The following is a 27865-nucleotide window of genomic DNA, read 5'->3' on the forward strand; positions in this document are numbered from 1 at the left end:
TTCTAGAAAGAAGGACCCAAAGTAAAAAAAAAACAAAAACAAAACCCAGCCAACTTGAATGACATCACAGAATAGCCACAGGATGAAGCCCATAAATGGAAAGGAAAGAGGGAGTGAAACATGGTATAAAGGAGTCCAATCAAAAAGAAAAAGTCCACTGAAAAACAAGTATTGGAAAAATGACCGTGTGATATACAGATCACAACTCCTCCAATCTTGGGCCTGTCAAGCCAGGTAAGTGAAGATAATAAACACATCACAATTTTTTTTATTTTTTTTTTAATTTATTTTATAAGTAGGCTCCACGACCAGCATGGAGCCCAAGGCAGGGCTTGAGGTCACAACCCTGAGATCGTGACCTGAGCTGAGATCAAGAGTCGGACGCTCAACCAATGGAGCCCCCCAGGTCCCTCCATACAACTGATTTATTAATCCATAGGCAATACAACCCAGTCTTTCTTGAGCACCTTAAAAGTATCTGCTAAATTTTTTTTAAACAAGTATTAGAAATCCCTTTCCTTGGTATCTGAGCATGAGTCAGCTAAAGGCTGTGCAAGGTATGCCAGAGGACTACGGAGGAGACCCATCTCTCTGATCCAGCTCTGACCTTAGAGCCCATTTGGCAGGCTGTCTATTGTATCAGGGTAGGACTCCAGGAACCAGAGCAGTAGGTGCATTGGGCAAATGATTAGTTCTCCACCCAAGATTAGTTCTCCACACTCCATCCAACAAAGTTCATCTTTTCCTCATTTTTCAACATTTGTTTATGAAAAATTTCAAAGATACAAAAAAAGTTGCAAGGATTCTACAGCGAAAACCCATACACCGACCACCTCCCTTTAACAGTTGCTACGTTTTCCCCTGACTTCTTTTTTAAATTTCTTTAAATAATGATTCCTGGGCAGCAGAATTGCTCAGTTAGTTAGACCGGGAAGTTAGAAGAGAGCAGTGGTGCTCAGTGTTCTGGAAAGAGGTCTGTGATTTCCAGCTCCCCGTCCCATGCAGAATGGAGATGTGGTCTAACAACAAGTGTAAAAGGCATTTCTATGAAAATCCACTGGAAGCTATAAAAACTAAGTCACTTGCAGGGGTGCCTCCGTGGCTCAGTCGGTTAAATGTCAGACCCTTGGTTTGGGGTCAGGTCATGGGATGGAGCCCCGAGTGGAGCTCTGTGCTCAGCAGGGAGTCTGTTTGAGATTCTCTCTCTGCCCCTCGCCTCCCCTCAAATAAATACATAAATCTTTTAAAAAATTTAATCACTTTCAGATATCCCTACTTTCACTGAAAAGCATGTGTTCAAGGGTTCGCAGAAGACCTGCTTCATACAGTCTGATCCGTGATGGCCACACAGTGGCTATGCTGACAGAGCCCACTGCTGTCCCTGGAGTTTTCGGTACCGCTCAGAACCAGAGGAGAGAAAGTGTCCAGTTTGTGAGAGCACAATATGGACTAATAAGGCACATGGAAAATAGACAAGTGGTCTTTGATCAAAAGAATTTTTTTTAAGGTTTTATTTATTTGACAGGGCGCCTGGGTGGCTCAGTGGGTTAAGCCTCTGCCTTTGGTTCAGGTCATGATCTCAGGGTCCTGGGATCAAGCTCTGCATCGGGCTCTCTGCTCAGCGGGGAGCCTGCTTCCCCCAATCTTTCTGCCTGCCTCTATGCCTACTTGTGATCTCTCTCTCTGTGAAATAAATAAATTAAATCGTCAAAAAATATTTTTTAAAAAGGTTTTATTTATTTGACAGAGACACAGCAAGAGAGGGAACAACACAAGCAAGGGGAGGGGGAGAGGGAGAAGCAGGCTTCCTGCCGAGCAGGGAGCCCATTGCAGGGTTCAATCCTAGGAGCCTGGGATCATGACATGAGATGAAGGCAGACACTTCCAGGAGCCCCTGGTCAAGAGTTTTCTATCAGAGTGGTTTGAAGCCCTTTGAACCAAGTTAGGACAAAAACATTACAGTGTATGTAAGAGCCATAGGTACTTTTTTTTTTTTTTAAGATATTTACAAAACAAGAAGGCATCACTCAGAAAAGTTACTTTTTAAATCACAATGTTATATGAAGAAATTGAAGCTTAGACTGGTAAAGGGATTTGCTTAGGGTCACACAAGCACTTGGTGACAGAATTGAGATTAAAACCTTTGCCTCCACTCCCAGTCTAATGGGGCAGGGGTGGAGTGAGGGGGTGAGTGGGCAGAGGTTGGGTCTGTCCTGCTCTCCACCCCCACTTAACGCTGCGGCTCTGGGTCTACCCCTCTTCTCTTGTTGAGAAAAGGGCAATTTACTGGTCTTCAAATACAGAGTATTTGAGTACGGAGTAGAGAAAAGAGACTTTTGTTGTTGGCTTTTTAAAATACAGAGCTCACATGAACAGGACTAGATTTAAATATTAGTCCTTTGTCGCCGTGGAAGAAGCTGTAGAAAGAAATGAGCATTTCACTGTAGCCTTTTCTCAGTGGAACAGCTGTGAGCCTCGAAGCTTGGGTTTTCTCTTCCTGGTATCTCACACTTCTAGCCACAACCCTTCATTATAAAACTGGGAACACATTCTCAAGGGAAATGTTATTAACCTAGGACTAAATTTAAAATGTTCTCTGGCTCCCGAAGAGTCAACAGAGGAAAAGCACTACAAAAGCAAGAACCCCAGGACCCCAAACAGGATTCTGCCTATTTATTCCTATTGGACAAATATTTATACAGACCGAGAGATCGGCACTATATGTGATTTCTCTAGGACTTACTATATATGTATTATGTGTATATATGTTTACTTTGAACCAGACACTATTTTAGGGGCTTTGTAATTAACAAGTCATCTTACCCTTATATCAACCCTAGAAGGTGCCCGTCAGTGAAACTGGCTCCAGGAGCCCACCAGGAAGTGTATCTAAATACATGGGAAGGGTGAGCACAGTGTGTTCAGCCAGCGACCAAATGGTGATGTCCCAGAATGACACAGAGAACGAGCAAAGGCAGGAAGAGAACCAGTGTGCCCAGGAATCTGTGGTAGTTTCCTGTGGCGGTTGCAACAAATTAAGCTTGGTGGCTTACAACAACACGTTTATTCTCCCACAAATCTGGAGACACAAAGTCTAGAACCAGTTTCACTGGGTCCTAACCAAGGTGTTGGCAGGACCATGCCCCCTCCAGAGGCTCAAGACGGAGAAGACATTCCTTGCCTCTTCCAGCTTTAGGGGGGCTGCAGTCCTCCCAAGACTTGTGGCCACGTGTCTCCCATCTCCCTGTGAGATCAACATCACCTCCTCCTCTGTGTCAAATCTCCTTCTGCTTCTCTCTTCTAAGGACACTTGCGACAGCATTTAGTAGCCCCCACCCCAGATAATCAAGGATAATGGGGGGATCTCAAGATCCTTAACCTCATCACCTTTTTTATAAAAGGCCTTTGCAAAATTAAGTAATATTTACAAGCTCCAGAGATACTATCTTCGGACAAGATGTTTTGGGGGGGCCAGTTTTCAGCCAACCACAAAATCACCTGGCAAAGAGCAGACCCTTCCACCTAACCCATGCGCCTGCGCGCGCATCCTCATATACTCACCCGCCCAAATTTGGACAGGACCCTTCTGGGAAGCATAATCCTTTATCTGCAGCTTCATCAAAGGGAAAGCAGACATCAGAGTTCTCCGAGAAACTCTGAAAGGCCCCTTGCCGCCCAGCTTCCTAGTTCTGGAGTTGCTACAGCAAAAGCCCGGTGATGGGGGCGCATGTGACGGAGATCCCTGCCTTACCTTGGAGCGGGTCCCTGTACCTCTCGAGAGTCCCTTGCAAACATTTAAAGAGTGTTCTTCCGACTGGTCCCCGTATTTTCCAGAGGTCACCTTGCTTGGACACACTTGGCAGAGCAACACCAAGGTAAACACCTGCTCCGAAGCTGAACGTTCCCCATCCACCTGTGGCTTTAATTCGGATGCAAGGTCAGAATCGGCCCCATGTGTGTTCTGCTGCAAATAGGACGACTTGCATCTCTCGCAGAAGGTGCTTCTTGTGCTGATTTCTGCCCTGCCCTTGTATTCCCTTTGTGCTCATTTCTAAACCCACTTTTTAAAAAATTGCATTTTATGGTGTTGTGTGAATTTTTTTTAAAAGATTTTATTTATTTATTTGACAGAGAGATTACAAGTAGGCAGAGAGGCAGGCAGAGAGAGAGTGGAGGAAGCAGGCTCCCTGCTGAGCAGAGAGCCCGATGCGGGGCTCGATCCCAGGACCCTGGGATCATGACCCGAGCCGAAGGCAGTGGCTTAACCCACTGAGCCACCCAGGCGCCCCTGTTGTGTGAATTTTTATAAAACAACCAAAAGCTGCCTTTGGAACAGAGGTGGCGTATAAATCCTATCAATCCATTTAAGGCAAATAAGTGTGTGACCAGGCACATGTCTATTCCTGAGTCTGTCTCCTGCCCTACCGAGCATGCTCCCCTTCCTTCTTCGACAGCAGGGGGAGATAAAGTCAACCCATCTGAGGTCCCGGCACCATGGAAATGCTTTTTGGCAGGAGTGTCAGAGCCAGGATGGGTTTACTCATCTAGGAGACAGTCAGCTATAGCGTGCCTGATGGAAGCTCGTGGAGAGGAGTCAGTCACGCAGCGTATGACGACAGGGGGACTGAGTTGAACCTGTCTTCCCTGGTGCTTCTGCCAGCAGGATGGGTGAATGTCAGCCACAGAGAGAACCAGTGCCCGGCGGGGCCTGTTGCCGGCCGTGGCATGCCGGGAAGACACCGCTCCTTGAGTCTGGCGAGTGAGCCCCATCCTCAACCTCCAAATTATCTCCATCTAGATGCCCGGGGTTCTGTGCAGAGGGACACCCCAGACAACCCAGCCAGCTTGCCCTTCAACCTCCACTTCCCACTGTTTTCCCACCTTGTGAAATCCCTGGGATCTTGAAGGTGCTTTCTTGTTCCTCACACAATGTCTTAGAGACCATCTTCATGGTTTCCCCTTCCATCCTTCCTCCTGGAGCCCCGCTCTGGCCTCTTATTACCATCCTGTGGGCAGGAGAAAAACAGGGGATGGAGGGTGAGGAGCTCTCTTCCCTGAAGTCTCGGTGCAGAGCTGTGCCCTCTGAAGGGACCCGGAGCATGCTCTCCACCGTGGGGTGACTGTGATCTCGGTGATTTCTAATGTAAGTGCTCCTCCTACCCAAACCAGCGTTCCCAGGACCAGTGGTCTCTGTGTGCCTGCAGGACTTTCATTAGAGATCCTCCATCCTGGAAACAGAACAGGAAGCAGGGAGCAAGGTCTCTGAGCTTCTGTCTGAGGTTGACAATGGGTAATTCTCCAGATGGCATGTGCCCCCCTCCTCTCCTCTCAGGCATCGGCTCTCTGGGGCCATAATGCATCCTTACTGCCTGGCTTCATGCTTTCGTTTTGCTAATACTGCTCAGTTAGTGCATTTAATAAAGGTTTTTCCCAACATTCTCTAGGTACTCTGTTTGTCCACGCTCTTCAGGGAAGCAGGAGAACCAGACAGGAGACTGGGTGTCTAGGGACCTGTCTTCAGCTGACTGATAGCCGGCAAAGCGGGGTGGATAGTAATGCATTCTTGCCACAGCTGGCCAGCATGAAGGCATCAGGAAGGGGCACCTGGGTGGCTGTCGGTTAAGTGGGCCGGCTCTAGATTTCAGCCCAGGTCACAATCTCAGGATCTTGGGATCGAGCCCCACATCGGGCTCTGCGCTCAGTGGGCCCACACGCTCCCACAGCATCTTCGCCCCCCGAAACCATGGTCCAGCAGGCGTCAGCTACCCTTCAGGGGGAACCTCCAGGTGCCATCCTTGCAATGTAAGCTCCACCATCTCTGCGGAGAATGAGCCCAAGACACATCTGTCCGAACGCAAAGGACAATCTTCGCATGAAGACAAGCAGACTAAACGTGTTCAGGCTTCTACGATTGGAAGGTTTTCTCAGGACAGAAAGATGAAATTCAACTGCCACCTGGCCCAACGTTGGTGGCTAGAGAGACTTTGGGTCTCCCGCACGCTTGGCCTGTGGCCGTGATCACGGGTTCTGAGAGAAATTAGGCCCATGCACGTGGAAGTCAGAGCAAGATCCAGTAGAAAGTGCCGCGCAACGCATCCTGGGAGACTAAGGCGCTGGGATGGGAAACGGGGGATCACGGCCCATAATCTCCTCAGACTTCGCTCGGTCCCAGCACCTGCTTAGGCCTGAAACATCAACGGAACACAAACTGCCTCTCAGAACTCCAGCTCCGTCATGTAGCCATGACCTGAGGAGGTCACATCACCTGTGCTTTTAATCACAGAAATGAAAAATGTCTTATGAAAGCAACTCGTTGTTATACGTTAAGTTTTTGGAGAACTTATGCCCTCCCCTCCATCTGCTCCCTCTTCTTTTTTGAAGAATTAATTCGTCCCTCGGGGGCACCTGGGTGGCTGTCAGTTAAGTGGGCCGGCTCTAGATTTCAGCCCAGGTCATAATCTCAGGATCTTGGGATCGAGCCCCACGTCGGGCTCTGCGCTCAGTGGGGAGTCTGCTGGAGAGTCTCTCTCTCCCTCTCCCTCTGCCCCTCCCCCACTCACACTCACTCTCTCTCTGAAATAAATCTTACAGAAAAAGAAAAAAACCAAAAACCTTGTTCACCCTTCAAAAGCAGCTCAGATGTCCCCTCTGCCAACGTCCCCAGGGTTTGTTGGGTCTCCTAGGCCTCAGTGGCCTTGGCGCTTCCCTGATGACGACACTTGCCCTCCATGTTGGGCTCTTTGTGGAAATGGCATCTGCCAGAGGCTCTTCAGGTTCCCGCAGCCTGTGTTCTCGGCTCCTGACTCAACGTGACCCAGACCAGCACTAAAGAAATGTCCGTTGAGTGAATGGCATCCCCCTGGGTTACAGGAAAATGGGAGCCAGGGGTCGAGTTGGTGAACGGACTCTGAATTCCCCTTGGGGTGTGATAGGAACTGCATCATTTGCAAAATGCAAGGTTTAAATGATCAGGAATTCTGGGTTCATAGCACCAAGGCCGTAGGAAGCTAGAGGTGATTTCTCCAAGTGCTCTGTGCATCGCCTTACACGGGGGCTCTCTGCTTCAGGAAATGTCACACTGCCTTAGAGCCCGCCCTGCTGTCCGTTGGCCGCTGAGCCCGGAACAGTCCCGGCTCCAACTCAGAGGAGACGATGTACGCCGGGAAGCAGGAAAGGACACCAGCGCATTTATTTCCTAATGGACCTTCATAAGGACAGTGTATTAGAAAACATTTTATGGTTTGGGATAATGTTAATATTTCTCACCAACCTGCATTTACAACAGTACACTCTGTCTGGAGTGAAAGGAAGTGTGGGGCAGTGCATATGAACTTCAGATGGTGTATTAAGAACTGTGGTAGGCTTATATGCCCCTTTACCATCGGGCTGAGGAATGTGTCAGCCCTTCCCAACCCCCCCCCTCCCCCAGCAAAGGAGAGGCCCCTTGCTTGCCTTGATTTATTCCACTTCTAGTTCTGATGGCCCATCTCGTAATGAGACGAGCACCCCAAAACCCAAAGGCACTATGAATCTAGGGTTGTGGTTCCAGAAGAACCCAGAGGCAGCAGACCCAGGGAGCCGTGCATTCTCAATGTGGGGGCTCCCCCAAGCCTGAGCCAGCCCTGCAAGCTTCCCTCTCGGAGATGGTACCGTCCTCCCGCGTGGACACGAGTAGCGCCCCCTGAACTTCGTGTGAGAGGGCCACCGGGCCGTCCTAGGAAGATGCTCCATAGGTCCGGGTGGAGTAGGAGAGCCGGCAGCTCTCCTGGGTGTCCCACGATGCCCTCCTCCAGGGCCGGCCCGGACACTAGGTGGTAACTGGATCCACGTTAGTCTCTCCTGCGGGACTTCTCGAACCATGCAGAGACCCAGGCCTCACCCCTTATTGATTAAATCAGAACAAAGATGGAGGTTCTTGAGCCACGCTCAAGATTCTTCTGAAACCTCTCCCTGCCCCAAGTGGCCAGGGCTGAGCACAGCAGATCCAAGGTTCAAGCGTGAACCTCTCACTGTCCGAGGTTCCGGAAGATGACCAGTCGTCACCTGGTCCGATCACTGTCACTGCTCTCGCGCCCCCTGCACAGCTGGGCCACACACTAAAGGCGATGTGCTGCCGTCTCTCATCGAACTACTACTTTCAACACAGGAAAACAGCAGGAATGCTCTTCCCTCTCTGTACTCAGCCCAGTTCCCAACACACGGTCATGTACGGAACAGGCTGTCCACATGCTGGCCCGTGAGGGTGAGTTTTACTTCCTCTCGGACCCCAAAGGTGGTGAATAAGTAATTATCACATCAAAAGAAAGAAGGGCAGGGGGTCTGAAGCAGTCAGAGACATAACAGCACTGAGAGCTAACTATAAATGGGGGCTACCGTGGAAAATACGACCAAGAATAAGTCAGTAGAACAAGAGAAGCTGCTTCCAGATCCCTCCTGGCAAGAAAATAAATTATTCTCTTTCAGTAGTTGATTGGACTCCATGCATTCAAGTTCTGAAATTGGATGATTCAGAGTTCAGACCAAAATAATACACAACTACAGTCGGGGGGTTTAGCATTTTATCCTCATTTTTAACCTACAAAGTGTAAAGCGTTCATAAAAGATTTTAATAAATATATTAAGGCTTAAGGTGATCATTGTGTCTAGTGGAAGAGGCAGGACTGCTTTCTAATAGACTAGTTCACACTGAGAACCTTCCAGAACAAAAGTTTGCCATCTTACAGTGAATGACACCCCATATGAGCGTGCCCCCTGTTTCTTTTTGCCAACATAACACGCCTCCGTGTTCTCTTCCTCCCTCCTCCACCATCGGATAGACAAAGAAGGATCCAGATTTTGAAGAGAATGGTGTTGATTGGTGTGACCTAAAATGTTTAGGGTTTTTTTTTGTTGTTGTTTGGGGGGGGGGGTTCTTTTGGTACAAAGCTTTCACTGAGTCATTGGGACCATTAGTAATGCAGCTGGCAATAAGAAAGCCCAACCAAGAGCCTTAAACGCTCACAAGACGGAAGCAAGAATGGTTGCCAGATGTAGAAGGAAGGGGGCCGCGAAGTGGGAGTTTTCCTAGTCTGCAGCCTGGAGCCAGTTCCTACAGCAGAGCAGCAAACCGTCTACCGCCTGCAAGGAAGTAACCGGCAAAAGTCGTCTTGGGGGAAAGATCTTTGGGAGGGCCTTTGCCCCAGGATCCTCCTGTTAGGGTCCCAGCATGGACAGGACTCGTGGGCAGGAGGGTCTCTGCACGATAGTGTCGCTGAGCACCTCAAGGCCACCCAGGCGGAGACTCCAGCCCTGGCGACAGATTGCCACGGGTGTCCTCCAAATTAAGCTGGCAGCGCTGGCCTCTCGCGCCCGGCGACTGCCCACGATGGAGGAGCGAAGGAGATTTCTTCAAAAGGGGGAGCTGAGGCTGACAGTGTGTCCGGTGGGCAGCAGTGGCCTCTGCTAAGATCCCTTTCTAGATGGACTCCAGAATCCAGTCGCTGCCGGAGATGGAGGAGACAGGCAGAGACAGGTCCCTTGGGGGGCCCCGTTCCCTCCCCTCATGGAGGGCGTGGTGCTCCGGGAAATACTCCTCCTCCTCATCAAAGAAGCCGTTCTCCAGGGCGTAAGTGCAGTCAGGGCTGGACGCAGCCTGGCACGCCCCCTTATACTCCTGAATGGACTCGTAGAGGCTGTAGAGTTGGCAGAGCAAGGACATGTCCAGCTGTCGCAGGCCGACCTTAAGGGAAGGGGTGGAGAGGTAAAAACGAGAAGTCAGCACTTGAGTTTAATTTTAGTGGGACACTCAGCCTGCCGTCTGCCTATGCCAGCACATTCTTTCCAGACAGTGAATGACTCCAAGCATCACTCCAGTGCTTCGGGTTTCCAATTTTGAGAAAACCTTAATTGTGGGATGCCCACACCTCAGACGTGACTCAGTGGGGCAGGGAGGGATCACACCTGCGGGGCGGCGGGCCCCGGCCTGCGGAGTTTACCCCGGCATGCGGGCACGCCCTGGGAAGGCACGGAGCAGCACTCCTACTTCGGGTGGCCCCAGCTGGTTTCACTTTGGACGCCAAGAGGCAAGTTTGTCATTTCCTCTCGCTAGGATCAGTTTCAGAGAGGACCCACATGTGCCTTCCCTGATACCACAATCATTCTCAACTCCCTGGGAACAAGAGTCCCCTTGCCAGTGACAGTGGCTCACAGGTCAGGGTCATACACACACACACACACACACACACACTCACACACACCCCGGAGCCCCCGCCCTCTGGTCAGCGCGACCTCCGGGTTCCCAAGAGTGGTGTTTGGACTCCCTCTCCTCCGGACAAGGTCAGTCGTACCCAGAGATGATTGGGGCATCACTCCCCAGAGCAAGCGATTGAAGAAGTGCACAGAGTCTCCTGGGAACCACTTTCACCAGTGGTGACAGAACAAAGAATGCTGGAAAGCCACATACTTGCTTATCTCCAAGTTTCCCTCCTGCCATGGCCAGTCCCTCAGGATAGGGCCAAGTCAGCACAGGAAATGCACTGTTCCCATCAATCTCAAAGAGAGAAGGGTTAATCCGCCTGGAAATGCAGCCCAGACGATGGCACCGACACTTGCACACGCATGAAAATCACCTGTGTTTCTTGTGAACCACGCAGCCTCCGGTTTGGCAAGTGTGGGGTCCCAGGTGACAGGGCTACTGAGCTCTGGTGAGGGGCAGCAATCTCCCTCCCAGTGGCAAGGGGAGAGACTCGACACCAGAGGCTAGGAGACCTGCCTTCTGCTTCTTGGCCCTTGAGCAAGTCACGTATCATCTCTACCCCTTGGTTGATGACAAAAGGGAATCATAATTTCTCTTATGGGGTACAGGGAGGATTCACTGAGAGATCCATCCATTTTCACCAACAGTCATCAAATGCTACTGGGTAGCAAGTAAAGGGCTAAAGCATGGGAACGTGCAGCAGAAAACAGAGAAAGAGGAGCTCTACGGTCTCTAGAATTCCCCAGCGACGAGGTCTGCCGCACGAGACTCACACAAGGGACGCTGGGGTCCAGAAGGCGGCAATCCTCTCGTGACAAGATAGGTGTTAAACACCAAGTCATTCTTCACAGCCTCCAACCACACTAGACTGCCAAGCAGAGAGCGGCCCTCTCCCACAGCCGAGCACACCATAGAAACAGAACCAGGCCCCACTGACTTGGCGTGTTTTGCCATAACGTCCAGGGTCTGGGAAGGCAGACCAGCTCAATGGCATCCCATTCTCGAAAGTAAACCCTTAACAGGGAAAGCCACGGGCAAACAAAGAGAAGCCCAGGCCTGCCACAAACGGGTCAGATGCCACCACTCTCTGTCCCGACTGGTCGTGTGCGTGTGTTGTCCCGAAGGAAAGATGGTTCCCGACATCTGGGCTGGAAAAAATACCCAGACGATGCCGATGCCCAGTTCCAGCACACAACACAGCATTCTCGACACAAATCCCTGCCCTTCCGGGGTCACTTGTATGTATTCTCCTGTGACCCCCGACGTCCAGGCCAGCCAGACAGAAAAGCATGGAAGGGAGAATGCTTTCGGGCCCCACAGCCTGCCCAAGCGGGTCCACATGCCGGCTCGCCCATGCGCGAGTGTGAGACCGTGGACATCCTGTTCGACTCCTGGAAAGAGTAACAGCTGCTCTGGTGGTTACTACGTTCACAATTCTCTCCAGGCTGCCAGCCTGTGGAATCTCGACCTGGAAAGGCCTGGCCGCTATGGAACTTACCAGGAGGCAGGGTTCCCGGAAACAGCAGTGACCCTGGGGCACCACGTTCCTCCTACCCCAACTCGATCACAAACACTAACCAGGAATCACCCGAGCACAGTCAAGCCAGATGACAATTAGCCAGCAGACCTGCTTCTTGGGGACCAGGTTAGACACCATAGACTCTCGAGTAGGAAAGGACCTCAGAGGTCTCCCTTTCACACCCTCAAACCCTTCCACACCAGTTCATTCATTTCCGGGCAGACATAACGCTTCCCTGCACAAAGCCAAAATTTCCCAGTCTGTAGTTCTATGGCCCTTGATGCTCCGTGGAACCGTTCTGCAGACCCGCACATCTCATTTCCCTCTTAACTGCCTTTTACACATTTGAAGGTAATTTTCATTCTGCCACCTCTCCCCACCGGAAGAAACGATCTGTCTTCTCCAGACCATACCTTCAGGCCTGTCCCCTCTTACAACGACCTTCTGGCCCATTTTGACCACCTGTCCCTCCCCTGAACTGGCTCCTGTTTCCTGGGGCTCCTCCAGCATCCAGATCTGAACCCGGTAACCAGACTGCAAGGTTCTGTCTTGGCAAGGTCACGTCTACCTATCTGTTCTAGGATTTAACACAAGGAATGTAAACCTCAGTGAAGAGAGTCGCACCCTCCCAGAGCTGCACTAGTGTTCGCTTAAAAAGTCACAGACTCATGCAACACGGGATGCTAACTGCGCAGGAATTAAAAAAAAAAAAATCATAGAAAAGATTCATCCAGTGTCCTGGAGCGATTTCTACTGAGTCACTTGGACAGCCATAGGGGCTGGGCTACCCCAAGCCCATTTCCCACCTTGGAAATGAAGAATGGGAAAACAACAGAAGAGGGAAGGGAGCAATGTGTTCCTGGACCAGGTCTGACTCTCATCCTGTGGGCAGGTTGGGAGCGGGGGCAGGTGACAGCAGGAGCCTGGGCTCCATGGCCCCTGAACTACCCCACCGGCTTCTCAGGAGCCGGTGTCCTCTGAACATGCAATTCCCAAAGCCCTGGGGTCCCTTTCCTCTTCAGGTGCCACGTCCAAGGTCCTCCAGGCCTTGAGTTGGATCGTGTTCTGGGTACCTGTCTGCATTGCAGCAACAGATGACTCACAAAGCTGCCCTGTCCTCAGGTGCAACGCTGGCCTAGAAACGGAGGGCTGACCCACCTAGGAAGACAGCTCGGTACCACACACGCCCATCAGACAGCGGAGCGGCCGCCAAGCGCTTAAGGTGATTGAGCAGGGATCTCAGCACACGCGTACATGTCTCCGCACATCCCAGCTTCTCGGTCCCTTCTGCAGGCACAGGCCAGAGCTCCTCGGCTTACCAGCAATCCTCCAGATCGGCGCGGCAGGCGGGAGGTCGCAGCAGGAGCCAAGCCGGCTCCCAGCCTGGACACTTCTCCCTCTCCCTTGGCTGTGGCTGTTTCAACACTTGCTCTTAAATTCTCTAGAGGCACATTGCAAGTCCCGAGGCAGGATTTCACTTTTTCTACCTGCACCTAATGCCACAGTTGGCCGGAGGTCCCCTCCCTGAGACGGTCCGGGACCCATCCCCACTGTGTCTGTCAAAGCCTCCTTGCCCGCCCAGCCCGATGCCAGCTTCTCCTCCACTCTCCGGACTCTGGTTCCATCGCAGGGGCCACTCACTCCCTCCACCTGCTCTGCCTGCCCTATTTATTATTCTCCACCTGTTGCTACCGGTCAGCACATGAGTCTTCTTTCTTCGTATGTAGGACGGCTCACATGCAGTGGCCCCTTCTCCCCCTGGGATCCCCCAGCACCCAGCACAGAGTCTTGCCGTGTAGATACGCAGGTACTGGCTGACCGTGTGAATACACGTCTCAGTAGAGACGCCCACGCAGAGGACACCTGGCTGCAGCAGCAGCCTGGCAGGGGGCGTGCGGGGACCCGACGGCCCCTTGCTACATCCCGCAGGTGCCTGCAGGGGTGGCAGACATGAAGAGGCAACCCTTTGAGCCCAGAGCACCCCCACGTGCTCCCGAAGAAGGCCCCAGACCACATGGTCATTGCCACATTGACAAAAAAATACCTCACCTCCTGCTTGACAGAAGACCCAAACCCAAGTTTGGGGCTAGAAAGAGCTCCCTCCCCGAGTGCTCTTTCTAGAGTCACACTGTCTGCAGCTGGGGCAGAGACTCATGACTGCCCCAGAAATCAGCCTCTCAATCCTGAAGACCCAGGCGTCTGGGAACGTGGGAAGGGCAGAGAGGGGTCATGCTGGAGAATTAAACTGCGAGTTGTTTCACAACGTGATTAAATCACCCACAAATGGAGACAAGTCCTTCCAGAAAAAAGGATGGGGGGTGGGGAACGCCCTCTGCACTACCCCCCGCCCCCACTGTCCCATTCTACAACTGGGGGAAGCCTGTCGTCTCAGTGATGTGTTCCCACATGGCCCTGAAGGACAGCTGATCTGATTCACAGCTGCATTCGGGGGGGGGGGGGCTCATTTTCGGAAGCAGATTTTAAAAATTCAGGTACTTGGTACTTTTAAGAAAAGTACAAATTCTAAGATCCTGTCATGTGTAGCCCTTATTCTAGACCTTCAAGACAATTAAGAACAATCAACTAGTTTCCACTGCTTTAAATTGCTAAGGTCATTCCTTCCTCTCTCTGTCTGGGCTTCCTGCTTAACTTCCTGATCATTTTCCTCTCTTTCCCTAGGCACAGAGCTCGCCTGCCCCCCTCCCCCGCAGCACAGGTGGCTCATCAACCTACAACATCTCTAACAATCCTGAATCACCCTCAAAACTATCTCAACCCACAATGGACTAGCCACCTGGATACACCTCAGACGGGGCAGGGGGTGGCTCCCAGCTGGGTTTTGGGTGATTAAGTTTCTGACTATCTTTGGAGGGTGCTGTGGGGGACAGAGTTCTTCCAAACCTTCAAAAAATTACAACAGACACAAGACAATTTGGATACAAGGTTTAGAAGATGGAAGGTACTTTTTAAAAGGAAACTTTGGTTGGGACCAAACAAAGCATCGTGAGAAGCTTAAGGATACTTTTAAGAAATTAGTTGTATTTAAGGAAAAGAGTCTGTTTTTATGTACGAAACTAAAAATGAGTTGGTGTCCTTCCCTAGTCCATTTAGGAGACGTGAACAAAAGCAACCTCTTCTCAGATATAAGGAGTAGAAAACAGAACAGACATCAAAAGAAATGGTCTTATTTGTACCCTGCTCCAAGACCCCTGCTGAGGCTGTGGGCTAAGCCAGGCAGAAGCAGGGCATGGTGTGGGGATGGCTTAGATCAGGAAGTCATACTGAGGTCGGCTCCGAAATGATGCCCACCCGCCCTTCCCCCCACCTGATCATCCATCTGCCTACCACTGCATTCCTCAACCGAAGATAATAAATATCCCACTTCATACTGGACAGGAGGGATGTACAGATTCCCAGGGAAGCTGCAGAATCGTGAGCTGTATGTAGTGTGGGAATTGGGGGGTGGGGTCCCAGAATATGGGGACAGATACGGAAAAAGTTAGTGGCATGAAAGTTTACATTGGAACATAAGGCAGGAGGAACGTGGTTAGAAAACTTAGGGATTAGTCATACAATAAAAACTAGGTGGTCATTTTAAAGGATGAGCCGCTGGGTGTGTGCTACAGTAGAAGCGACCCATGTGCCTTGCACAAAAGCTCAGGTCATCGACAGTATGTTAGCAGGAACTCCCTTCCTATATATGCACACACCCGTGCACGCCTCTGACGGGAGGAGGAAAGGTCTGTTGGCAGAACCTGCTTCTAGAAAGCGGGATCCGTATTTACAGCCTTCTGCATGGCTCGGTTTTCTCAGCAAGCATGAGCACACTCTCAATTGTAAACACTATCACGTAGGCACACTGTGGAGCACTGCTTGGCAAGCTCTATCAAAAGCCTTGAAATAGCCCAAACTCTCAACTAGCTAACTGTTCACTTCTTTTCTTTTAAAGATTTTATTTATGTATTGGGGGTGGGGAGAGGCAGCAGGAGAGTGTCCCAAGTGACTCCGCTCTGAGCATGGCACCCCCTACGGGGCTCGCTCTCCCAACCCAGGGATCAGACCTGAGCCAAAAACCATGAGTATGAGGTCCCCCAGACTGCATCACCCAGACACCTAGGTTCATCCCCAGGGATGGGCTGGAGAGAGAAATCTCGGCTGGACACAAATACGAAATCCTCACCCTTGCTCTGCAAGGCAGATATTGACTCTGTCATGAGGAGGAAGTTAGGGTCCTGAAAGATGAAGCCCCTTGACAGGTGGAGGGGGGCGGCTTGCGGTGGGGGCAGGGCAGGGAGCGGCCATCTGTCCTGTCCATGCCGCTGACCAGGCCAAGGAGATGCCCAACGTCCTCTGTCGTAGGTGGCAAGCTGCTAACATCACAGGTGAGTCTCATTTTGGGCTTTTCTGAATTTTCTGGATTTTCTACCACGAGTATGTATTAACTTACAATGAGAACACTTGGAAGTTATCTTCTTAAAATGTAATGAGTGCCTAAGCATATACTCGGCTCATGAATTTATTTTAGAAAGGACCAGGAAATGCCCCAAGTCTAATCAAGGTGTCTAGCACGTTATCTGCAGAGCCGAAATGTAATAAAAGCGGTGGCCTAATGCATCGTAACCTGATTTCTGAATAAAGGATGCGATAACAGAAGGACACCGACCCGTCCACTGTATACTGTTTTCAAAGGAAAACGGAAGAGAAAGACTCCTTGGGTGTTGATCCAGTGGGGAAGGGGTATCAACTGACTCCCACAAGACCTCGAAGGTCCCGGCCTGTCATGCTGTGCTCACGGCAAGCTTCCAATCCATCCCGCGGCTCCTGGGCTGCACTCTGCTCTCCTGGGCAGAAAAGCATTCACGCTATCCGGTCTGCTTCATCTCCTGCGAATGCTCTGAGCCCACCGGGCTGAGGACTAGGCTCTGCAGAGCCCCGGTGGTTCAGAGACAGAACATCCTGTACAGCTGCACCGCAAGGGTTAAGCCACGCCCAGCGCTCGCTCAGCCCTGCACCTGCCCATATACCCTCTCGACCAAGTAAGGCAGTTTCAGTTGTGTTTGTCTGCTGACAGCTGAGGGTATCCACGTGGACAGAGCCCATTCTGCGACATCTCCCGGGATGTGCTTGTTTCTCTCTAACCGCAACTAATACTGGGACCAGTGAAGCCCCTTTCCTCTTCCGCGCTCTAAGCAGAGCCAAGGAAAAGCAATCAACCATTTTCTCTAAGCAATGGCTTTGCTCATTCTTTCTCGCTTTTTGCCTACTGTAAAAATAAAACATTCTTTTTTTTTAAGATTTTATTTATTTATTTGACAGACAGAGATCACAAGTAGGCAGAGAGGCAGACAGAAAGAGAGGGGGGAAAGCAGGCCCCTTGCTGAGCAGAGAGCCCCATGTGGGGCTCAATCCCAGGACCCTGGGATCTGACCTGAGCCGAAGGCAGAGGCTTTAACCCACTGAGCCACCCAGGCGCCCCAAAATAAAACATTCTAATTAGATTAAAATTTCAATGGTTTGGGACGCCTGGGTGGCTCAGTGGGTTGAGCCTCTGACTTCGGCTCAGGTCATGATCCCAGGATCCTGGGATCAAGCCCTGCATCATGCTCTCTGCTCAGCAAGGAGCCTGCTTCCCCCTCTCTCTCTGCCTGCCTCTCTGCCTACTTGTGTTCTCTCTCTGTGTCAAATAAATAAATAAAATCTTTTTTAAAAATCTCAATGGTTCATACTTATATAAGCCATCCTTCCCACATTCCATGGTCTAAAGCAGCTTTCTATCTTCATGTGTTTGAGTCTCGGGACCTCTTTACACTCTTCAGTAAAGCTACGGAGGGCCCCTACGAGCTCTCTTTGTGTGGCTTATACCTAACAACATTTCCTTATTAGAGGTCAAAACTGAGAAGCTTTAATATAGATCCACTTAATCATAAGTAATATACCCATTACATGCTAATGTGACATTTTTATAAACAATGCCATTTTGTAAATCTTTTTAATGTCTGGTTTATCTCCTGCCTTGGGTCCTTCGGAACAGGTTGTTTTGGTTCAAGGAAATGAAGAAAATCTGGCCTCACATGGGTATGTAATAGCCTTTTAGAAAATTGTGGGTGTTCTTTTTTTGACACAACCCTTTAGTTGGCTGCAGAGTGAAATTTGAAACTACCCCGATGAACTTTTCATCCTGTTATATTAGTCTTGCACTTTGAATGGATCTTTTAACTGTGGATGATTTTGTAACAGCAAGCATTGGTTACGAAAAATGTGAAAAACTGACTCACTGAATTGGGCAGATCTTCCAAAAGTTAATCTATATCCTTAGGTGGTATTTTATTTTATTTTGTTTTTTAAAGATTTGATTTATTTATTTGAAGAGAGAGACACAGCAAGAGAGGGAACACAAGCAGGGGGAGTGGGAGAGGGAGAAGCAGGCTCCTTGCTGAGCAGAGAGCCCAATGCGGGGCTCGATCCCAGGACCCTGAGATCATGACCCGAGCCGAAGATAGAGGCTTAACAACTGAGCCACTAATCACCCCCTTAGGTGATATTTTAAAACATCACATTCATTGATATGATCGCCACATAATTATGGACCCTGAGAGGGTTTCCAGACTCATACTTTAAGAACTGCTGTTTTAAAGATACCCACTTTTAGGGGCACCTGGGTAGGTTAGGTAGGTTAGGCGTCCAACTCTTGGTTTCAACTCAGGTCATAATCTCAGGGTCCTGAGATTGAGCCCCATGTCGGGCTCCTCGATCAGTGCAGTCTGCTTGTCCCTCTCACTCTGCTCCTCTCTCCCCCCCACCTCATTCTCTCTCTAGAATAAATTCTTAAAAATATATATATGTTTAAAAGAGTAAAGATACCCACTTTTAGCAGTTTAGTATACATCCCTCATGACACTATGCTTACACAAGCTGGTTTTTAGCTAGTAACCACCTATACAAATGTATACGTATACTGTTTCGTAACTTACTTTCTCATATTGTGAATACCACATTCTTTTCCATGACTGTATAGCATTCTATCACGATTTCATATTATATGATTATCGATCATGTAGATAATCATATATGCAATATGCATCTGTGTACAAATATAATTATTCACTGTGTAACTAGTAACATAAGATAAATTTATAAAAATGAAATTGCAGAAGGGGAGAAGAGAAAAGGATGCTTTCCTTCTAATCCCTCCCTAGCCCTGGGGCTGCAAATGGCAGACCATCATTCATTGAGGATTTACACCAAAGCTTAAAAGCTTGTTGCCCAAGACAGTGAGTGCAGACATGGACACAGATGAGGTTGAAATCAGCTGGGACTGGAGGGGGAAACGGACTTGTCAACAACACATTGGAACGCAACACACATACGAAGGTTAGTTTGTGTTCTGTCATTTCCTTGAACAATACCCAATTAACTGAAATTCCCCTTCTGCAAGAGGAGATGCAGTTAGGGGAGAAAATCTGAAGTTAAAATCAGAAAACAAGTTCTAGGGCAATATACAGAAAATCTCCTATCAGTAGCTGCTGTTTTGCAGACCTGACATAAAAAAACACACAAGAAACCGTTTTTATGGTGTCTATCTTCCCAAACTCTCACCTTCAGGCTGATCATTCTTTTCAATCTCCACTGGTGTTTTAGATAAAACATGATGCCTTATTGTTTTCCTTTGCATATCTGTGATTATAAGGTTGTTAAACACCTTGCAGTTTCTCCTTTAACTGTGTTGGATTTGGCTGTTTTCTCTTCAATTCTAAGCACAGTCGATAACCTAAGCACACACCAAACACCCTCTTTCCATGGTGTCTAGTCTCCAAATGGATCTCAGTAATCCTCCTCAGCCCAGCCTCTCCAGGCCGTACAAGGCCTGGCGTCCCCCAGAGGCTGCCCCTGTCTGGAGAGCCCTGGTCAGAGGACAGAGACTCTCCCTTCTCCCCCAACCCTCGGCAGTCAAGGGCAGGGCCTCCTCCCAGAATCCTTGCAGAGGGAATTTCACACCTGCAAAATGAAGCCAGCCCCTGCTCTTATGGCCAATCAGGGCAGTGAGCAGAGAGCGCTCCTAAAAACAGAAAAGGCTACATGCTTTAAGAAGTTTTCTGCTTTAAGGAGTTTTCTGCAGCATCATAAGGAAGCCTAAGGGTCTGTCTGTCTCCCAAGTTCCTGGAGGAGGATGTACATCCCCGTGTTAAGTGTCCATGAGGGAAGGAGCAACAGGAAAGGAAAGAACAACCTTTACGCACGCTGCCTACTTATCACTTGGAAACATCTGGAGCCTGTGGGCCACGAATGAGATGAATAGAAGGTCGGGGCTCTAGAGAATGACACTGGGTAATTGGAGGCAAATACCTGGCCCAGCCAGTCTCACGGCCGGTTTCCTGTTCGTGGAGTCTGTGGCCCGTCGGCAGGGTTTCAGACACAGGATTGTGAAAACTTTAGCTTTTCCAACTGAGCTCTCAAGTCTCCTGGGCGTTCAGGTGGACATCCCAGAAGCAGAGCTGTTGTAAAGCCTCCAGCCGCTGCTTGGTGGCAGGGAACGACACGAGGGCCACCATCCTCATTCGCAGCCCTCCCTGAACTTCGTTGCCCACGAGGCCTCAAAGACCTACGGCAGTGCTGGCCCAAGGAGATGCAGAAACGCTCAGGCACCGCTCGGTGGAGGTCCTGTGTCAGGGAACAGGTGTCCACAGTGCCAACAAGCGGAACGCTTTCACGTTCCCGTGCCACAGAGGAATGCCTTTAACCACAGGTGGGGGAAAAGAAGAGGGGTTTGCTTCTTGCAAGACACTAGTAAGTTAGGAAAAATATTCATTTATAGTCTCTATAGGTTGGGACAGTAGTAGATAAGATGGTACGAAAAAGTATCTTTCAATCCTCTATTTTCAAATGTTGGGACTGGAAGTATAACCTCACTTAAAGGTAACATCAAAAGTGAATGAAACCGGGGCACCTGGGTGGCTCAGTTGGTTAAGCGACTGCCTTCAGCTCAGGTCATGGTCCTCGAGTCTCGGGATCAAGTCCCGCACCAGGCTCCCAGCTCCATGGGCAGTCTGCTTCTCCCTCTGACCTTCTCCCATCTCATGCTCTCTCTCTCAAATAAATAAATAAAATCTTAAAAAAAAAAAAAAAAGTGAATGAAACCAGGGCGCCTGAGTGGCTCAGACGGTTAAGTGTCTGCCTTTGGCTCAATTTCATGATCTCCAGGTCCTGGGATCCAGCCCCCTGTCAGGCTCCCTGCTCGGTGGGGAGTCTGCTTCTCCCTCTCCCTCTGCTTCTGTGCTCTCCTCTCTCTCTCTCTCTCTCTCTAATGAATAAGTAAAATATTTTAAAAACTAAAAGTGAGTGAAACTAGGGCGCCTGGGTGGTATCTGGTTTTGGCTCAAGGTCCTGGGATTGAGCCCCACTTAGGACTCCCCGCCCAGTGGTCAGTGGAGAGTCTGCTTGGGGACAAGTACCATACAGAGTAATTATGGCCTCAAAACTTTAAGATCTTAGACAGGGTGCCTGGATGGCTCAGTCAGTTAAGCATCTGCCTGCGGCTCCGGTCGTGATCCCGGGGTCCTGGGATCGAGTCCTCCATCGGGCTCCCTGCTTCTTCTTCTTGCCCCACCCCCCACTCCTGTTCTCTCTCATGTCCTCTTTCTCTCTCAATAAATAAAATCTTTAAAAACAAAAACAAAAGGAACCTTGGTGACATTTAATTCTTTTTCCCCACAGGGGAGGCTAGAACTGAAAATAGCAAAGCGCTTGCCTACATTATATCATGTAAACTAATAACAGAATCCAAGCTCCTGATGCCTGGGCTGGGGCCTTCCAGGTTCTCAAAGGACTTGTTAACAAGTGCAAATTCTGCCTTCTCCTAGATTCGGATCCTGCTGGTATAGAAACAAGCCCAGGAATCAGCATTTCAGCAAGCTGACTCGGGGACCCTGAGTCCTTCCAGCCTTTGGGGAAGGTGGTCCAGTCTTTGGGGACCAGCAAAAACAAAAAGACAGAAAAGACAGTATTAAAGGCCACCAGACGGTCCCAATCTCCTGTGATCGGCATCAATCAAGAATGCTATGTTGGTAGCTGACGCTTTTGTTCCAGATGTCATTTCCTAGGCCTCACTGGGATTGGATCTTTACCATAAAACCTTTTAAAGACTAAAATCCCCTCACTCAGACACTGGCTCCATGGGCAGGATAAGAACTGAAATCCACTGGGATGTGGGCCATTCAAGCTAATGCACATCTCCTAGAACACAGTTCACTGCACAAACTCATTAGACATTTAGTTGCTCTCAACAAAAACGCAGGGACGAGGAGTGTTGTGGGTCTCAGAAATCAAGCTTTATTTAATCAGATTAAATTCTTCCCCTAAACCACTGCCGCTCGGGCACTCAAAACTTCCAAGTGGATGATTTCTCATTCATGCATGGGTTGGTGACCAAAATAACTACTTGACATTTTTATTTTTTAAAGATTTTATGTATTTATTTGACAGAGAGACAGAGATCACAAGCAGGCAGAAGGGCAGGGGGAAGCAGGCTCCCTGCTGAGCAGAGAGCCTGATGCTGGGCTCGATCCCAGGACCCTGAGATCATGACCTGAGCCGAAGGCAGAGGCTTAACCCACCAAACCACCCTTGACATTTCTTTTTTCTTTTTTTTTAAGATTTTATTTATTTATTTGACAGAGAGAGATCACAAGTAGGCAGAGAGGCAGGCAGAGAGAGAGGGGGAAGCAGACTCCCTGCCGAGCAGAGAGCCCGATGCAGGACTCGATCCCAGGACCCTGAGATCACGACCTGAGCCGAAGGCAGCGGCTTACCCACTGAGCCACCCAGGCGCCCCCCCCCCTTGACATTTCTTTTTTAAAGATTTTATTTATTCATTTGAGAGAAGGGGGAGGGGCAGAGAGAGAGAATTTCAAGCAGATCCAATGTGGGGCATGATCTCAGGACCCTGTGGATCATGACCTGAGCCAAACTCAATCCACTGAGCCCCCCAGGCACTCCACTACTTGTTGGTTCTAAGGAAAAAAAAAAAAAAAAAGGAAGCAAGAAAACAAAGGGTTCCAAGTCAAAGCTACTAGAACTTGCCTCTGTGGTTTGAGAGGCAAAACCCAAGAACCCCCAGGGGTGCGGCCCTCAAACATTTGCTGCTCCCACATATCTGAGGATCTTCTGTCTGTGCTTTTGTGATTTTTGGGGAGGGTGTCCAAGCTTGATGGGCTAATGCCACAGAGCTACTAGGCAGGGGGTCTAGTATAAACTTTAAGGAAAGTACCTGTCAGGGTCCCGGCTGAGGCTGAGAGTCAAGGGTGTCCTTCAGCCACGTGCAAGGATCTGAAATGCCAGCCAAGGTCTCTGAGCAAAGGTGATTTTGTCAGCTTAGCAGGTAAGAATCTTTCAAACTGTGGGGCCCTTCAGGGCAAAGTATTCTTAAGGAAGAAGAAGTCTGTGACAGACATCTAATAGTTTGGCTGTCCAGCAGCCCCCAGCTCTATTTCTGCAAACTGGCCTTTCTCTGGGGGAATCCCCAGTGCCCCACACCCACCCCGTCCACGTGGTCGCGCTATCTCAGTAAAATGCAATCCTGCCCTCAGTCACAACTAGCTGGCCCAGACTGGCCCTATGACCCCAGCTGGGCCCACTGGCGTCCTTCCAAACTGGATGCAAACTGGATCTAAGAAACGCAGCCAAAACAACCCGGTTAGCCGCCAGAGTCCAAAAAGTAGGAAAACAAAATGGCAGGGGAAAGAGGAGACAACAGTGGACTTCCCAGGAGCCCTGTCAGCCCTGTTCTAGCCTGTCTCTGCGTATGCCCAGCCCGTCAAGATTCTCCTTTTGCAAGAGCTAGTTCAGACGGAGTTGCGATTACTAATACAGAGACTCCAGTCAAGAAAACGGAGAAGAGGTCTAAGGCACGGCACCCCTGTTGCTGTGAAATGACATCTTCCAGCTGGTGGCGGGTCCTTACGAGCCAGACAGTTCCATTCATCCTTCTATTTCCACAGCACTCAACACCTAATGCATAGCCTGTAAACATCTGTGGAGTGTTATTGTAAAATATCATCTGATGTTAAAAAAAAAAAGGGGGGGGGGACGCCCGGGTGGCTCACTTGGTTAAGTGTCTGCCTTCAGTTCAGGTCGTGATCCCAGGGTCCTGGGATTGAGCCCTACATAGGGCTCTCTGCTCAGCAGGGATCCTGCTTCTCCCTCTGCCTGTCACTCCCCCTGCTTGGACTCTGTCTCAAATAAATAAACAAAGAAACCTTAAACACACACACACAGGGCTTTGGGACACATCTGGTTGAGTATATGACCATAACGAGGTTAAATTCTGAGTGATTTTTCAAAAAATATATGAAACAGGATGCACCTAGAGGGTATTATGCTAAGTGAAATAAGACAGACAGAGAAAGACAAATACCATATGATTTCACTTCCATGTGGAATCTAAAAAGCAAAACAAATGAACAAACAAACAAAAAGCAGAAACAGACCCATAAATACAGAGAACAAAGCGACTGGTTGCCAGAGGAAGGCGGGGTAGGGGGGGATGAGCAAAATGGGCAAAAGGGAATGGGAGGTGCAGGCTTCCCGCTCTGGAATGAGTAAGTCACAGGGATGAAATGTACAGCAGAGAGAACATAGGCAATGGTATTGTAACAGCATCGTGTGGTGACAGATGGGAGCCACGCTACCAACCAACACACCTTTGCAAACAGACTTGAGTCACTGTGTTGCACACCTGAAACTAATGTAACAGCCCGTGTTAACCCCACTTTGATAAATACCTAAGTAGATATATAAATAGAATAGACTTTGAGTATCCACGGCACAGACAAGTTATGATGTATAGAAAGCATTTACATGGTGCCTACACAGGAGATCTCCTTATTAACAGTGATGATCTCTGGGTGTCCAGAACTGGGAGTAATTTTTAATTGTTTTGCTAACCCCCACTTTCCATACAAACGCTGAAGGCACCTCCCAGATCTCGAATAGGTAACTGACAATTCCTGCATTTTCTATATCAGAGCCGCGTCTCCCACCAGATTCCTGTTTCCAATTCACTGGCCCCCACCCTGCTGGAGGCTCTCACCCCGTCCCAGCACTCATCGAGCATTTCCCACTCCCACTCTCTATAGTCTGCTACCACACTGGTGCTAGTCCCTTATTCCAGCTTTGCTGCTCTTTTCCCACTGCCCTTGTCCCTTGAGAAAATTCTGTTGCCTTCAGAGACCTTCCCACACCATCACTGCTTGCATAGGACTTAAAAAATAAAAATAAAAATAAAAGATTACCCACATTAATCTGTGATTGCACGGACTCTTTCAAAAAGGGATTAATCTAATCACATTCTGCCACGACTACTAGTATATCCCCAGACACAGATTTGACCTCAGGCCTTCCAATTAAACAGATCAACACAAACCATTCCATAGATAATTCAGGAATGAACTCAGCTTAGGTTACCGCTCAGACCCCACTGCCGCAGGTTAGTAATCTCTTAAGGGCAACAGACCTAGGGCTCTTTTAAAACAGACCCTGTGACATTCTGTGAAAGGACTTGTCAGGGCCTGTAGCCCTATCTTCCTTATCTTTCTCGCAGCTAAACAGCAGACTGACCAAAGATGGCTGTTTATTTTCCTTGTGCTTCAAACAGGCTTAGGGAGAGCTCTGGTCCAAGACATAATTATAAGGTTGTGACTGTTCTGCAGTACCACCAGGGGGGACCCAGAAAAACACTTTCGGGAATGGCACATTGACTCGAAAGCCACCAGAGCAAGTTATAAAGCAGAGCTTCACAACAGGAGTGGCCCTGAGGTTTTCCTGTCTGTTCCAGCATGGGACTTAACCCAGGATGAGTCTTCCCGCTGAACCCCTGTACTCATGCTACATCTAACTTCAGACCGTAAACATACTAGATGTAGGCTTATCTAACTGAAATTCAGCTCTTTAGCTGTGCAAGGCTGGTGTCAATGTTTATTAATAAATAAAAATGGTTGTCTTGGAATTTAAGTCATTCTGTAAGCAGCTTAGAAAATCTATTCAGAGAGGATTGGAAATCACAGTTTCAATGCTAGCTACAGAGTGGGAAAACAGTATCTAATTGATTTTAAAAATGTTAATTTAAGGCTCCTTTTCTAGATTTAATTAAGTCTTACCTTTCAGAACGGATATGCTCCTGAAAAAAAAAAAAGGAGGCATAAACTGAATGTTTCTAAACAATCTCTTAATGTACTAGATGCGTATTTAAAGAGTTTCTGTGATAAGGTTTTGGCAAATTTATCATTGGGGAAAAAAGCAGCTTTCATATACTAGATTTCCTCAGGGAAGTTTTTACCTGTACTTAGAACCTGCGCTAAGAGAAAGGAAGGGGCAGATTCCAAAAAGCCTGCGGGTGGCCAGGGGTAGGTGATCAGGGGTCAGCGAGAGCATAGGAAGAAGGAAGTTTTCCAGCTCTCTGCGGGCCTGGCCTAAGCCTGCAGGAAAGCCGGGGAAGGGCTCAGTGCCGCCTAAATCCTTGCCCTTGTCCTGCTTTCGGCGTCGCCTGAAATCGGCTGTCCCGATCCACGCACATCAAACGTACCTCCCAAGGACTGAGAACAACTAAGCCCCGTTGTTTGGCGCCCGGACACGCGGGCTTCACCCAGACGGGCAGCGCACCCCTGCGTTCTTGTCCCGCGGCCTCGGGGCCTCCGCCCCACGCGCGGAGGGGATGGGCCCAGCGCCCGCCTTCACAGCCGTCTGGGGCCGGAGCCATCCCGCAGTAATCGGATTCCGCACGCGGCGCCTGGGGAGCGGGGGAGGGAGCGCGGGCTGTTCCAATCCGCTGTCTACACTCGCGCGGACAAAACTGTCCTCTCCGAGGCAGGAAAACACAGCTCTAAACACACAGCTCTAACCCCCCGCCGCAGGGAACGCCTCTCCCCGACCCGTGCGGTCTCTCTCTCCGGAGACGGGTGACCGAGCCGCACCCGCCGCCAGCCACGAGGGAACCCCACGCCGCGCCTCCCGCGGGTTTCCGAGCCAGCTGGGGCCGGACTCCGGGCGGGAGGACTCCGAAAACTGCCTTTTCACGGGGGGGGGGGGGCGCTCCCCGGGTGAGGGTCCCACCGCGGACAGAGGACTGGTAACAGGGAGCACCTGAGAGGTCAGTGCCCCTCTTTCGGCGCTGGCGCCACAGAGCCAGAAAGCGGCGGGGGGCGCGGGGACTTCCGGAGCAGAGCGCGGGTCCCGGCGAACTTGCCCGGGACGGCGAGCCCGGACGGAGCAACACCCCCCCACCCCGGCCCCCGGCCCGGCCCGCGGAGCCCCCCTTACCATCTCCTTGCGGAGCAGGGCCAGCGCGGCGTCCAGGTTGGGCGGCTTGGCGGGCAGCCCCGCGGCCCGGGCCCTGCCGCCGCTCGCGCCCCCGCGGCTCAGCTCGTCCTGGATGCGCGACTTCTGCGCGTACAGCCGCTCCAGGTGCCGCCAGCCGCCCGCCGCGCCGCCGCCCGCCGCCGAGTGCAGCAGCCCGCTCAGGCTCTTGGGCAGCGGGGGCAGCCCGTCCACCCGCAGCCCCCGGGACGCATCCGCCGCCCCCTGCGCCGCTCCGGCCCCGCTCATCGCGCCCGCCCCGGCCACGCGCTCGCCCGCCGCTACCGCCGCGGCCACCGCCACCGCCGCCGCCGCCGCGCGGCTCCAGCCCAGAGGCTCTCCCGGCCCGCCCCCTTCCCGGCGGCGCCCCACCCACTTCCCCCCGCCCCGCCGGCCCGCCCCCGCCCTGCATCCCGGCCCGCGCTGGGCCCCCCTGGCGCCCCCCGCCCCCGCCCGCTCACCTCCAGCGCCGCCCACGAGCCCCCAGGTCCCCTGACCACTAAGCCTGTCCCCGCGTCCCGGCGCCCCGCCAACCCCGCCCCTTACTCCCGCCCCGCCCCACCTCTGCTCACTTCCAGCCCTTCCCCCGTGCCCAGCCCCACCTCCACCCCTGCGCCCATCACGGCACCCCTTGCTCACCTCCAGCCCCTCTCGGGGACTCCCCCCTCACCCGCCCACAGTCCTCCCGGAGCGGATCCCTGGCCCGGCTGCCCCACTCCCGGCGAGATGTGCTTCCCCGGGAGCCCCCCTGTCGGATGCGACCCGAC

At 50.7% G+C, this 27865-nt stretch overlaps 2 protein-coding genes across 2 annotated transcripts in view; one reads left to right on the forward strand and one right to left on the reverse strand.

The window, feature by feature from the left end:
- TRIM67 (tripartite motif containing 67) overlaps nucleotides 1-27865 on the forward strand; it is a 357821-nt gene that overhangs the window by 182386 nt on the left and 147570 nt on the right. The gene's annotated exons all lie outside the window — the stretch shown is intronic.
- Nucleotides 8544-27408, reverse strand: FAM89A (family with sequence similarity 89 member A). The gene is made up of 2 exons (XM_082719479.1): nucleotides 27063-27408; nucleotides 8544-9718 (listed from the first exon to the last, which is right to left on the reverse strand). Exons 1-2 carry the CDS (start codon nucleotides 27345-27347, stop codon nucleotides 9455-9457), a joined length of 549 nt encoding a protein of 182 aa, XP_082575605.1. The 5' UTR covers nucleotides 27348-27408; the 3' UTR covers nucleotides 8544-9454.

This window comes from Mustela nivalis (assembly GCF_964662115.1).
Source record: "Mustela nivalis genome assembly, chromosome: 2".
NCBI lineage: Eukaryota > Metazoa > Chordata > Mammalia > Carnivora > Mustelidae > Mustela > Mustela nivalis.